The sequence below is a fragment of the Microcaecilia unicolor genome, chromosome 2 (genome assembly GCF_901765095.1).
Source record: "Microcaecilia unicolor chromosome 2, aMicUni1.1, whole genome shotgun sequence".
NCBI lineage: Eukaryota > Metazoa > Chordata > Amphibia > Gymnophiona > Siphonopidae > Microcaecilia > Microcaecilia unicolor.
In genome coordinates, this window is record NC_044032.1 from 535,955,798 (window position 1) to 535,969,165 (window position 13,368).

Here is a 13,368-nt window from a genome sequence, read left to right on the forward strand (position 1 = left end):
AGCGGTAAAGTCTCAGGCAGTACACAGGTGGTAATGACCTACATGTGCCAAATGCCACTTGGCACGCATCCAATATGCGCATCCAAAAATAAAAATCAGATGCATTCCAAAAATGAAATTACCGCAAGAACCATGTAGTAGCAGAGTGGTAACTCCATTTTGGCATGCGTTGGGCGCGTAGAGCCTTATGCGGCTTAGTAAAAGGATCCCTAAGATCCCTCCTCCACCAATAAATAATGATATAAATTAACAGGAAAAGAAATCTGTTTTATATGTATCACATAAATGTTACTTTGATGCAAAATTATCACTTGAGCTTACATGAGAAACTAGGGACTGTAGCTCTAATAATCATTTTGAGTAACAGCACTTATGATGTAACAAGCAGTGTGCACTGCTCTCTATGATGTAACAAATGGGGTACAGATCTTTATGATGTAACAAGCAGCGTGTACTTCTCTTTATGAGGTAACATGTGGTATGCTGATCTTTCAGTTAACCTCAAACTTTATTGTCACTTGGGCTTTGGCCTAATTAATCTGTGGTCTCTTTGGCATCTTGAGGATAACTTCCTATTCCTCTTACAAACACTTTGGGAAATGTTGAGCTCTGCTCTCTCTGAGAGTAATTTTATAACAGGTTGCCTAGATTGGGAGAACTATTTTAAGCTGATTTTATAAAGATACATAGGCCTCTGTCTTTTTATAAAACTGCCTATGGCTATAATGAACCCTGTACATTTACACTGGCTCAGGAGCTGATGTAAATGTAAACACCTAAAGTACATGCTTAAAATCATAGCGCTGCCTATGCTTCAACATGTCCCCTGAAGGCCTGAACATGTCTCCACCCCAGTTGCATACAAGTATGCGCAACCTATTTGTTACTGTTCTCACTTGTACTGTGGGAGGCATTTTACACGTGAAGAGACTTTATAAAATTACCCCTATATTTGGATATTCAGTTGTCTGTGTCTGCCCAGAGACAGACTTGTCTGTGTTGCTCTTGGTAACAGTCTTATGATTAAGCATTTCCATAAACATCATAATACTCTAAACCCCCTTCCTATGCCCTATGGAATAAAAGTGCCTGGTGGGTGTCTGTACTCTCAGTACCATACAATGGAATTCAAAACATGAAGCTCGCTGCCCTTCCGAGCTGGAGGAAATGAGTAGGACATGCACTGCAGCTGTCGCTCACATGTGACAGGCAAAGACCTTTCTTAGGTCTCTTGCAAAAAAAAAAAAAAAAGTCACAAGGGTTACTGGTAATGTCCCCTTCCTGTTGCCTGTTCTTTGCCTGCCCTCTGGCTGACATGCAAAGATCTGTGCAGCTGCCTGTGCACCCTAAGGCGCTGGAAGGAGCCCCAGCTGCTTCCACTCTGTGCTGCCTGTTGCAGGTGAAGGTCCACACACACTGTGCAGCCACAGGTTGGTATGTGATATGGGAGCTGGAGGATCTCAGGAGAGTTGTGCATGTGTGTGTGTGTGTGTGTGTGTGTATGGGCTGGATGTCCTAGTGGGCTTGACTCCTTGATGCAAGCAGCTTGCTGTCCTTTTATCAGACATTTTGTACTGGAGTTAAGTATATTTTCCTATATTGTGTTTTGTTTTGGGGATTTTTTTTGTGTGCTGTACTGTAGATGTCAGCTTTGTAGCTGCAGTGTTCGTTCTCATACTTCCTTTGCAGTTCTGCAGAAAGTATAAGCGAGGTCCCGGAAGTTTGTGACTGTAAACATATATTAGATAATATCTTTGCCCTAGGTCTCTGGGTTTTGTTAACTAATAATGTACAAGTCTTTCTGTTAGCAGTTCTTAATCACACTGATCACTTCATTGTGTGCAGTACAGTGGTGCTGAAATCAAAGCATACTTTGATTAAGAATATATAGTCCCTTGTAGAAATACAATTATACAGTCTTATGTACCCTTTAGCAAATAAGTCCCTGCCTGTGTTTTGGGGATCCACTCAGGACTTGTCTATTATTCAATTTTATGCGATTCATCTGGTCACAATTTTCTGTAATAAAGCAATTTAACAAAATATGGATTCTCATAATATATACCTGCCAATTTTCATATCTGCCTGTGAGTTTGGCTTTTCTTCTAGTAAAGTGCATAATTTCATAGTGTCTTGTGAACTTGCAATACTGTGAAATGGACAAGCTTTTGCCATTTAAAAGAACCAGCTTTTGAACCGCCCAACAGGAAATGTAGTTCTGTTTCTATTTCCTCAATATTGCATTGTATGCAGAATCTTGCTTCATTGGGTTTCTAGTTCACAATTTGTGTGCAATATGTTTCCATTTCTAGTCTGTGGCTATTTATTCTTGTTTGACGAGAGTTTGTCTGTGCTTTGAATGTCTGACCGAGGTCAGGTATTCTGCTAGCATGTAAATCTGTCTAGTTTGTCTTGTTTTACAGTCTGAACCCCCAGTAGGAGCTGTATTAGTGTTTTAGGCCACATTGAACATAGAAAATGACAGGAAATAAAACCATGTGGCCTATCCAATCTACCCATCCATACTACTACTAATCATTTCTATAGTGCTACTAGATGTATGTAGCGCTGTACACATTATATACAGGTACTTTTTCTGTCCCTAGAGGACTCACAATCTAAGTTTTGGTACCTGGGGCAATGGAGGATTAAATGACTTACCCAAGGTCACAAGGCGCTGCAGTGGGAATCGAGCCCAGTTCCCCAGGATCAAAGTCCACTGCACTGATCAGTAGGCTACTCCTCCACTCAGCTAATCCTCCATGGTCATGTCGCTTGCAACCTTCTATTAGTCTTGCTGCAGCATTCTAAATCAATTGGAGCTGGTGCAGGCCCTTTGTAGTCAGACCGTTGTAGAGTGCATTACAGTAATCCAGTCTTGATGTTATCATGGCATGCCAACTGGGATAAGATTTACCTTATTGATATAAGGAGAGAGGCAGCATAGCTGTCGCATATAGTAGAAGCAGCTCTTGAAGGTTGCTTGGATTTGGGGAATCAGAATAAGTGTTGAATCTAACTGTATTCCAAGGTTCCTGACTTGTGATTTGAGGGAGAGTTCGTGCTTCCCAAAAGAGATTTTGATGTCAGGTATGTATCCACTTGTGTTAGGGACCCAGAGAAGCTCAGTTTTACTTGGGTTCAGGCAAAGTTTGTTGTGTTTAGCCTATTCTGCAATTGATGGTAGACAGGTAATCAGTTTATTCAAGGCTGTAGGTAAGTCAGGTTCAATGGGTATGAGTAGCTACATATCATCCGCGTAGATGTAGAACTGAGTGTCCATTGACCGAATCAGCTCAGCTAGTGGCTTGAGGTAGATATTGAACAGAATAGGTGACAGTATTGATCCTTGTGGTACCCCACAGGTCAGTGCCCATGGTGGTGATAAGTTGCTGCAAAACATTATGGATTGTTGCCTGTCTGATAGATAGGATCTGAACCAAGCAAATACTGTTCCATTGATGCCTGTTTCTGTCAGTCGTGCTAGCATGATATTATGATCCACAGTGTCAAAATGGCTATATCATGCATACTCAGCTTATTATTGGCGGCCAAATTGGGATGCCCAAATAGCAGGCCTATCTTTGGCCAGTTTCAACTTAACCAGCAAGCGCAGAATATTGACTTGGCTGTTTAAAGTTGAAACCAGCCCAAAATAAACTGGATATTCAATGCTGGTCACCAGAAACGGCCTGGCATTGAATGTCTGGGCTCAGCGCCAACAGCGGGAGGCAGCCCAGCTAACTCCCGTGGTCTGAATATCAGCCCCATTGCGTCACATGAAATCAGTAGAGTCTATACTCTGTTGCACCACTAGAAACAAAAGATGGCAGAATGAGAATAGCACAAATACTATTAGCAGTAAAAAGGCGATTCCATAAGATGGTGTCTAAATTTGGGCACTAATAGTGCACCTAGTCTATAGAATAGTAACATTTACATGTGTGATTGGCACCAATAATTGGCAATTACAACACTATTCTATAAACGGACTTCCCAATGTTCAAAGCAATTTAAGCGGGCACTCGAAAGCAGAAGTAAGCACAAGAAGGAAGTGTGCCCCATCTCCAGGAGAGTAATGTGAAAGTGGATATTCCAGGCCTGTGGCCAAAGTATATTTCGCATTCTTCATTACAGCTGTCAGCAGGGAGTCTGAGGCAGGGCAGCTTCTTAAATGAGAAAATAAAGCACTTGGTTGAGTTAAAAACCAAAACAGGGTTACTTGGCGCTGTAATAAAATAGTGATCTAAACAGGAAATGCATCGACCTGTCTCAGTCTGCTCTGGTTTGTTGAAATGCTGCTGCTAGTGATTAAACTGAAGCAGAACTCTGGGCATGTATGTTTTAACTAGAAATATACATATTTGGTTTGACTTTATATATTATATCAGCCTTGTCATTTTTCCTAAGTCTTATTTTACCACACATTTACAGTTGCTTTTCATGCATCTCATATTTTCAGAAGTAATTCTGCAAATGTTAAAGGAAAACACTGATGGGCCAATGATCAGAAGCAAACGCAGGCGCTAGAGGCTGTTAGCGCCATACTAGCACTTGTGCTTGCTACCGCCCCATGATCAAAGCCCTGAGCATGTGAAACAACACGCTCGCGGGCTCTGAACGCAGCTAGCATGCAAATGCATGCAAAACAGGGCTCTTAGCACAAGTAGCATGTAAATGCATGCTAAATGTATTCCTTCCCCAATGATGAGTGAGCAGCTTGCCAAACATTGGTGCGCTGTCCATGGCAAATCCTACGACAGCTCGGAGCTGCAGTTAGGGTTTTCAGACCATTGGGGAGGAATGGTGAGCCCTGTCCAGCATGCATTTGCATGCTAGCAGGCCCTCCTATTCCTCCCAATGCAGCAGCCCCCCCCCCTACAGGAACAGAAACCCCTACCCGACCCCCCCCCCCCCCCCAGCAACACTGGGGCTGGAGGTCCGGTGGACCTCCAGTCCCCCAGACCTCTCCCCCAACACAAGTTCATGGGAGGTTGGAGATCTGGTTGGGCCCTGGTGGCCCAGTGGGCTACGAATCAACCCCCCCCCCCCCACCCACACACACCTTTTGGTCTAGCGACCTTCTTCTCCATCTTGTGGCCTCCCTCCTCTTCTATCAGCGCCACCTCAAACATAGCAGCGTCCAGCCCTGCCCAGTGCATCCCACTGCATGGGATATTCATTAATTAAAAAAAAACCACTTTATTGCTGATGCATGTAGACTCAGCAGTAAAGTGTTTTTTTATTAATGAATATCCTGTGTCCCTGATCTTTCTCAAGCCTTCTCCACTTCCCACTTTTGTCTGCTGGCTTGTTTCTTCTGTCATCCTTCTGTCTCCCAAACTTTTCTTTTTTTTTGTGTGTGAGATTATTGTGAAAATTCTACAGAACCCCAGTTGTGCTTATAACATTGCAGGAACGGTTATGGAACCCCTTGAAAACCACTGATTTAGGGTCCAATTCATCAAAGATCTTTTCTCATAGGCACAGAATAGGGGTAGAAATCTTTAACCCATTTACCTATTGCATTTGTATTTCTTTCATCTCAATGGTGTAATAAGATATTTTCTGTTGTAATGGACAACTGCAAGTCATCTCAACAAAGAAAGAAACTGAAAGCAGGGGAGGAAAGCTGATTCGCTGTAAGCTTAGTATGGTGACTCATTTCCAAGTTACACCACATTGCACTTTCTTTAGTTCTGCTTCAGGCTTCACTTTAAGCCACAGGAACCAATGCAGGTTTAGCCCTGCCAGTCGTGTTCCCAAAAGTCACAGGGTATACTGAAAAATGAATCAAGCCTATTTGGGATTAGCAGTCTCAAGAATACTGAACACTAATAGAAACCTGTTTCTAGGCCATGGCTATTATAAGGCAGTGATAGCATAATTCGCAGGCTTTTTTTTTTTTTTTTTGCACAGCAGATGCTGGTCTAGAAGGAGTCCTCCCCGTTTTTCACTGTCACCTTGCTGTATTCCAGATCCAGGGAGAGAAGGATTACTCCTATATTAACCTTTTTAACAACCGTCTGGGACAAAAGCAGATAGTGTTAGTGTGAAGTATGAGAAACATTAGAGACCATTGGTGTAATGCACAGGGGCGTAGCTACATGGGGCCACGGGGGCATGGGCTCCCCAGATTTGGCCCTGCCCCCCCCCCCCCGCCACTGACCCTTTCGACCCCCCCCTTCTTGCTACCAACCCTACCCCACCGCCGCCGTCAGGTACCTGTGCTGTTGGGGGTCCCCAAACCCCCGCCAGCCAAAGTCCTCTTCAGAGCCGGCGTGTTGCTGCAGCTGATCTGGAAGGATTCTGTTCTGAGTGAGTCGTCCTGAGGTCCTGCACATTTGTCAGGATGACTAACTCAGAAAAGAATCCTTCCAGAACAGCTGCAGCAACACGTCAGCCCAGAGACCGGTGCTGAAGAGGACTTTGGCTGGTGGGGGTTGGGGACCCCCACCAGCACAGGTACCTGATGACGGCGGTGGTGGGAGGGTTGGCGGCGAGAAGGGGGGTCGAAAGGGTCAGCGGCGGGGGGGGGGGCAGGGCCAAATATGGGGAGCCCATACCCTGTGGCCCCATGTAGCTACGCCCCTGTGCATTACACCAATGGTCTCTAATGTTTCTCATACTTCACACTAACACTTTCTGTTTTTGTCCCAGACGGTTGTTTAAAAAGGTTAATATAGGAGTAATCCTTCTCTCCCTGGGTCTGGAATACAGCAAGGTGACAGTGAAAAACGGGGAGGACTCCTTCTAGACCAGCATCTGCTGTGCAAAAAAGGGGGAGGGTTGGCGGCCAGTGGGAAGGGGGGGTCTAAAGTGGTGGTGGCAGTGGCGGCAGCAGGGGGGTAAAAGTGGCGGGGGAGTCGGAGGGCACCAGGGGTGGGCTAAAATGTGCCCCCTCACCTCGGTCTCTGGACCCCCTCCCGCCAAAGTCTGGTTACGCCCCTGGTAATGCATGAGACTAAAAGCATTAAAGGAAAGGATAATGGATGATATTAGGAAGTAGAAGTCATGATTATTATGAAGCAGTTTTTGGGAAGAGAAAGGTTTTTAGCCTCTTCCTGAAGCTGAGGTAGCTGTTTCTGTTCTGATGGGAATAGGTTGAGAGTTCCATATTTTGACTCCAAGTACATGGAATAGAGAGCTGACAATCTTCTGATTTCGAACTGTCTTTTGAAATGGTGATGCTAGCATTAGTTGTTGTTTCAGTCTGTTAGACTGGACTAGATATAGCGAAGTGGTCTTATTCAGCAGTTCAGAGGTGAAGCCCTGTAAGATTTGAAAAAGTAAACAAGCAGCTTTGAACCTGAGTTGTTCTGCTATGGGAAGCCAGTGCATTTTGTTTAAATGAGTGAAACACTAGTGTATCTGTTCAATCCGTATATTAGTCTTGCAGCTGTTTTCTGTATGATTTGCATTTTTTTTCTGATATTGACAAAATACCAAGAAATAGAATGTTACAGTAATCCAAATGATGTAGGACTAACATTTGGGCTAGTAGTTGTGAATGCCTTTTGGTCAAAGAATGGTCTAACTAGACATAGCAGTCTCATTTTGAATAGTGTTTTCTTCCATAGTTGATTCATATGGGAAGAGAAGGTGAGTGAAGAATCAAGCAAGACCCCTATTACTCTAGTGTCAGATTCGACTGTAAAGCTTTGACCATTGAACAAAGATATGATAATGGGACCTCAACTCCCTGATTTCAGAACCTCAGGACCTTGTTTTTTTGTGCATTCAGTTTCAGTTTATTGGTCAGGGCCCAGGTGCTAACAGCAGTCATACCATTCGCTACAGACTGAGTTGGATCTTTGTTTGATGCTGTTACTGTAAGAGAAGCAGGATTTCATCCACATAGGATAATAGTAGTCATTAAGCCCCAGGTGCATTGAGGCAAGAGATGACATTAAAAGGTTGAACAGGATCGGTGAGAGGGGAGATCCCTGCAGGACCCCACAGTTAGTAGACTAGTAGTTGGAAAGTTGGTTGTTTTGCTTGACAGAATAGCTTTGATTTGAAATGAATTCACTGAACCATTTGAGCACAGTCCCTGTTATTCCTATCTGATCCAGGCACTCAAGTACCAATGTGAGGACAGCCACATCGAGCACTGCCGATATATCAAATTGGAGAAGAATTACTTGGTTGCCTTTGCATAAGTATTGTTTTGATATATGTAGTTAGAACTAGCAGTAATGTTTATACTATATGACAATATGAAGCCAAATTGTGACCACTGTAAAATAGAAATTTTTCCAGATATAAAGAGAGTTGTTTTACTAATGTAGGTTTCTAATGCTTTAGTAAAAAGGGGTATGCTTTCCATTGGATGGTAGTTTGCAAGAGCGATGTTACGTCTAGCCCAGATCCCTTCAGTAGTGGAGTGAGAACAATTTTGCCCATACCAGGAGGAAGAGAACCAGTTTTAATAGCTCATTGAGATCATTGAGTAACCTGTCATGTTATACAAAAATATTAACCTGTTTGGACACATGACCCCGAGGAATAGAAACTCATCATCATAAACCAAAATGTGCTTTATTATTGCAAAATGTTTTGTAAATTACTTTTACATTCTTGGTTGGATGTTTTGTGAAATTGTGGTAGCATCTACAGTATATAGATAGGCAGGGCTCATCTCCCAAAAACTAAAGAGGAAGACTGCCCAATGTAGTCTCTGATATGAATGATCTATTGATGACTCTAGCAAGTATTCAAGAGAGTATACCCAGGAAATTGGAGATGAGTTGCAAAGAGCCATAAAAAGTCATAAAGTCTGAGAGAAGCTGTTGTCTATGTCTTGAGTGGTCCTATTCAGTAGAACATTATGGCCAGACCAAATAAATAATAAAATCACTTTTCTCAGTACTGTATAATGAATTTGCTAAAAATCTTGTTATACTGGTTACTTTACCTGCTCTTTCTATCAAGACACACAAGTCATTTCACCAATGCTTTTTAATTCATCTATAATATCCCAGTGATATACACCCCTAGGCACTATCCATATGGGTCATCTACCAGATACCAAAATAATCAGTTTACTTTAGAATCTCAATACATGGTTCATAATACTCCAAACATCACACTTCCCACTAAGAATCATAACAAAAAACTTTCAAAAACCTCATACAACAAATGCATAACTCACTGAAGTCCCATTGTCAATTACTAATAAGCATTCCTAACTGCCCCTACCCATAGGTTATACTAATGCTTGCTCGTTTGTCAACAAAACCAAATCATCAAAGATTGAATAACTGAAGCTCAATTCCGTCTAGTCCTTAGCTCCGAAACTTAGCTACACGCAAAAAATGATCCAGCAATCCTAGATATATGTCCACATGGATAGCCCATTCTTCATTTCCTCAGAGCCAAAAAGAGAGGAGGTGGCTTAGCTATTATTTATAAATCATTCTTCCAGGTAAAAGCTATTACTGAATTGCAATCCCCTAACCTAGAAATTATAGCCTGCTCTATAAAAGAAGATTCCCTATCCAAATCTATCTGCCTCCTATTACTATATCTTCCTCCCAATAGCTGGAACGTGGCCGAGGCTGAAGTTACTGAATTTATATTGTAAAAAGGACACACAGGAGACCTCGTAGCACTCTGCTGACTTGCCTCTGGAACTCGACCGCTCCCACTATCCCCCACACAAGAGACCTCCTCTGGAGACTGATGCCTTTTCCACTCAGCTTCACTTTGAGTTCTCTAGTCCCCCAGAACCCGCCTGTAGTCAGTGGGCCTTTCTGCACACTTCCCTGGGGATAAAATTATTGCCTGGGTCCCACCAACCCTCTGCTCTTCCCTTGGTTTCAACTTTCAGGACACTGTTAGTCAACTGTCAAGGGTAGCAGGGATTCTCTGATGTCCTTGTCTTCAGGGGGCTATTCAACAACAAGGTTCCATCTGGGATAGGGCCCTTTGTAACCCAAATCCAATGGACTAAAATCATACCAGAGCTTGATTATCAAAGCAAAACCCACTTACTATTCAAAACTTATAGGCAAAAAAATAGTTAATCCATGAAAACTTTACACATTAGTGAATAAGCTATTGAATACTCAACCTGTAACTACTACAAATGAACCCACTCTAACAGCTGATCAATTGGCATCATATTTCAAGTAGAAAATAACTAATATCAGACAAGAACTAAATAACTCCCTAACATCAATAGATCAGTTTTTAATCTATATGATCCTTCATCACTATGCTCTCAAGCAGACAAAATCTGGTCGGCCTTTACCCACTTACAACTGATCAAGTCAAATGCACTCTTCACAATACACTAAATCACAATGCCTACTTGATAACTGCCTAGTTACCTTCTGAAATCAACCCCTAATTTACTCATAAGCTATTTGCACTCAAACATAACTTTAATGCTATCTCAAGGCCTATTCTCCCCTCAAAATGGCAATATTATTTTGACTTCCATACTGAAGAATACCCAAACCAGCCAGTGGCTTCAATCCCATTAGCGGTAAAGGTAATGGAGGGGTTAGTCACGCACCAACTAATGGACTGTCTCCAACTTCACTCCAGTTTACATAGCTCACAATCCAGTTTTAGACCTTCTCACAGTACTGAAACTGTTCTCACCACCCTCCTAGCTAAATTTAGACGAGAACTAAGCTTTGGTAATAAAATATTAATACTCCAATTGGATATCTCCAGTGCCTTTGACACTGTTGATCATAATATTCTTCTAAACATCCTTGACCATTATGGAACCTCTGGAGCTGTGTTATAATGGTTCTCAGGTTCCTAAGGTCTAGATCATACCAAGAGAAACAATCAGGTACAATTTCATCAGCAAGGTCCCCTGTTTGTGGAGTGGCCTAAGGCTCTCTATTGTCCCTCATCCTATTTAACATCATGCTGATTCCATTAGGTAATTTACTGGAGAAAAATGGTCTCCCAACATTCATTTATACAAGTGATGTTACCATCTATATTCCATTTACTAAAGAAATAAATGAAATTACTCATATCATCAGATTAGGTATCTCTCTAATGGTATCTTGGGCATCCAATTTCAAATTAAAACAACACGATAAAACTAAATTCTTAATAGCTACAAATCCCCATCATGCTATAAATCTTAAATCATTACCATTGATAACATCACACATCCCCTTGATTCAACTATGAAAATCTTTGGAGTCACAATTGACCAATTCCTCACTCTAGATAACCAAATTCCAACGTGGTCTCAAGTGTCTTCATTATGAAAATTGAGGAGACTAAGACCATTCTTCGCAAAATCAGTCTTCCGTATACCAGTTCAATCCCTACTCCTGACAACATTTGATTACTGCAACTCTATTTACACAGGACTTAAAGGGGATCTCCTCAAAAAACTAAAAAAAAAAAAAAAAAATGAAAGGAAGCCCATAGGAATTGAATGGGCTTTCTCTTGTTTGCTGCACCAAGAATCGGTAGCACAGCTTTGTAAAAGAAGCCTTTAGTATTTAACTACATCTCTTCCTAACTCAAGTTTTACTGGTCTAACATTGTAAATACCTAGTGTACCTGACTGCAATCTCACCTTGATCTGCTACTGAAAAAGGTATGAGCAAACTCTAAAATAAATAAATAAATAAATATGATGTATTTTAATTTCTGTTAATGTATTTTGAACATGTTCAAGCTTTTCTAATTGTTATGTAAGCCACACTGAACCTGAGTTCTACTCGGGCTAATGCGGGATATAAATGCCATAATAATAAATAATATTTTCTTAATTAACTGTTTCTAGATTAACACTTTGAGAGCTTGGAAGAGTAAGTTTGAAGTGTTGCTGTATGTATGTATGAGAAGTTGCAGTGCCTTCAGCTCAGTTCTTGTGTCTTACAGTATTTGTCTGCAATCAGGGAAAAATCCTATTTAATTTAGAATATGGACAGGCATTCGCAACCTCTAGCCATTACTCTCGGTGACATCAGCACTTAGAGTCTGCTCATTAGCATTTCTTCTCTTTCCCTGATGTGTATGTAATTGGTAGGAGATACATATAGAAAAAGGGATTCTGAGAAGAGAGAAAACAGAGGAATGTTGAGTAGTTAATTAAACCCTGATTACAAAATGGCACACGTGCAGCCCTGGTTTTGATATCTGGTGCACAACTCCAAATTGGGCAAATCCAGCTGTACATGACATATTTAATTCAATGTCTTTTTTTATTCCAGGAACCTGCACTGTCTGCGAAGTTTTCTGCTATATTCACTGATTGATAAGAGATGGATGTCTTATCATTTAATGTTCCAAAACCACCAGCTTCCAGAGAAGCTCCTGTGGAGTTTAGATTGCAGTTGGTGGGTTCATTACTGGTGCATTCTTTAACCACTATGCCTATGTTGCCATGGATGTGGCAGAAATCCGAAGACTCAGTACCGGAGCTCCAAGGAGAAGACTCATTCTAGCCAGATCGTTCTGCATGTTTCAAGAGCAAGCCTGCGGTGTGAACCAGATACAGGCAAAAGCCAGCAGTGGGATCCTTTAATATATTCCAGCATTTTTGAGTACAAACCACGTCTGTTCAGAAACTGATTCACAACAGCCAGGATCCCAGCTACTTTGCCTGCCTGATCCGAGAAGAAGGAGGAGGAAAGCAGCAAAGTGTCTGCTATGTCTTCAGAGCTGCGGATCAGACTAAGGTAAGCACTGCATGCTTTGTGAGCTGTTGCCTCCTATAACTAGACATGTGAAGGGCAATTCTATGAGGTGTGCATAAATTAAAGTGCCAATTATGTGCCAATGTTTAGAGAATACTAGCACTTATGCACAGAATTAGCACCCTTAATTGGCAAATATGCACATAGTGGAATTAGAAAAGGTTCAAAGAAGGGTGACCAAAATGATAAAGGGGATGGAACTCCACTCATATGAGGAAAGGCTAAAGAGGTTAGGGCTGTTCAGCTTGGAAAAGAGACAGATGAGGGGAGATATGATTGAGGTCTACAAAATCCTGAGTGGTGTAGAATGGATAAAAGTGAATCGATTTTTCATTCTTTCAGAAAGTACAAAGACCAGAGGACACTCGATGAAATACATGGAAATACTTTTAAAGCAAATAGGAGGAAAGTCAATGAACAGTTAAGCTCTGGAACTCATTCCCAGAGGATTGTGGTAACAACGTTTAGTGTATCTGGATTTAAAAAAAGGTTTGGATAAGTTCCTGGAGGAAAGTCCATAGTCTGCTATTGAGATAACCATAGGAAAGCCACTGCTTATCATGGGATTGGTAGCATAGAATCTTGCTACTGTACCCAGCTGTACACCACTACAGTAGCCCTTATGGCTGCAGATGTCACCTATATGTGGGTACAGTAGTTTTTTGGTGGGTTTTAGAGGGCT

General features: G+C 41.8%; 1 protein-coding gene across 1 annotated transcript in view; it reads left to right on the top strand.

Moving 5' to 3' along the window:
* The first annotated feature begins 1,356 nt into the window (after positions 1-1,356).
* TBC1D1 (TBC1 domain family member 1) overlaps positions 1,357-13,368 on the top strand; it is a 447,417-nt gene continuing 435,405 nt past the window's right edge. Inside the window, 5 exon segments of the mRNA XM_030191287.1 lie at positions 1,357-1,430; positions 12,201-12,375; positions 12,378-12,401; positions 12,404-12,541; positions 12,544-12,668. Coding sequence (XP_030047147.1) covers positions 12,252-12,375; positions 12,378-12,401; positions 12,404-12,541; positions 12,544-12,668 — 411 coding nt within the window. The 5' untranslated portion in view covers positions 1,357-1,430; positions 12,201-12,251.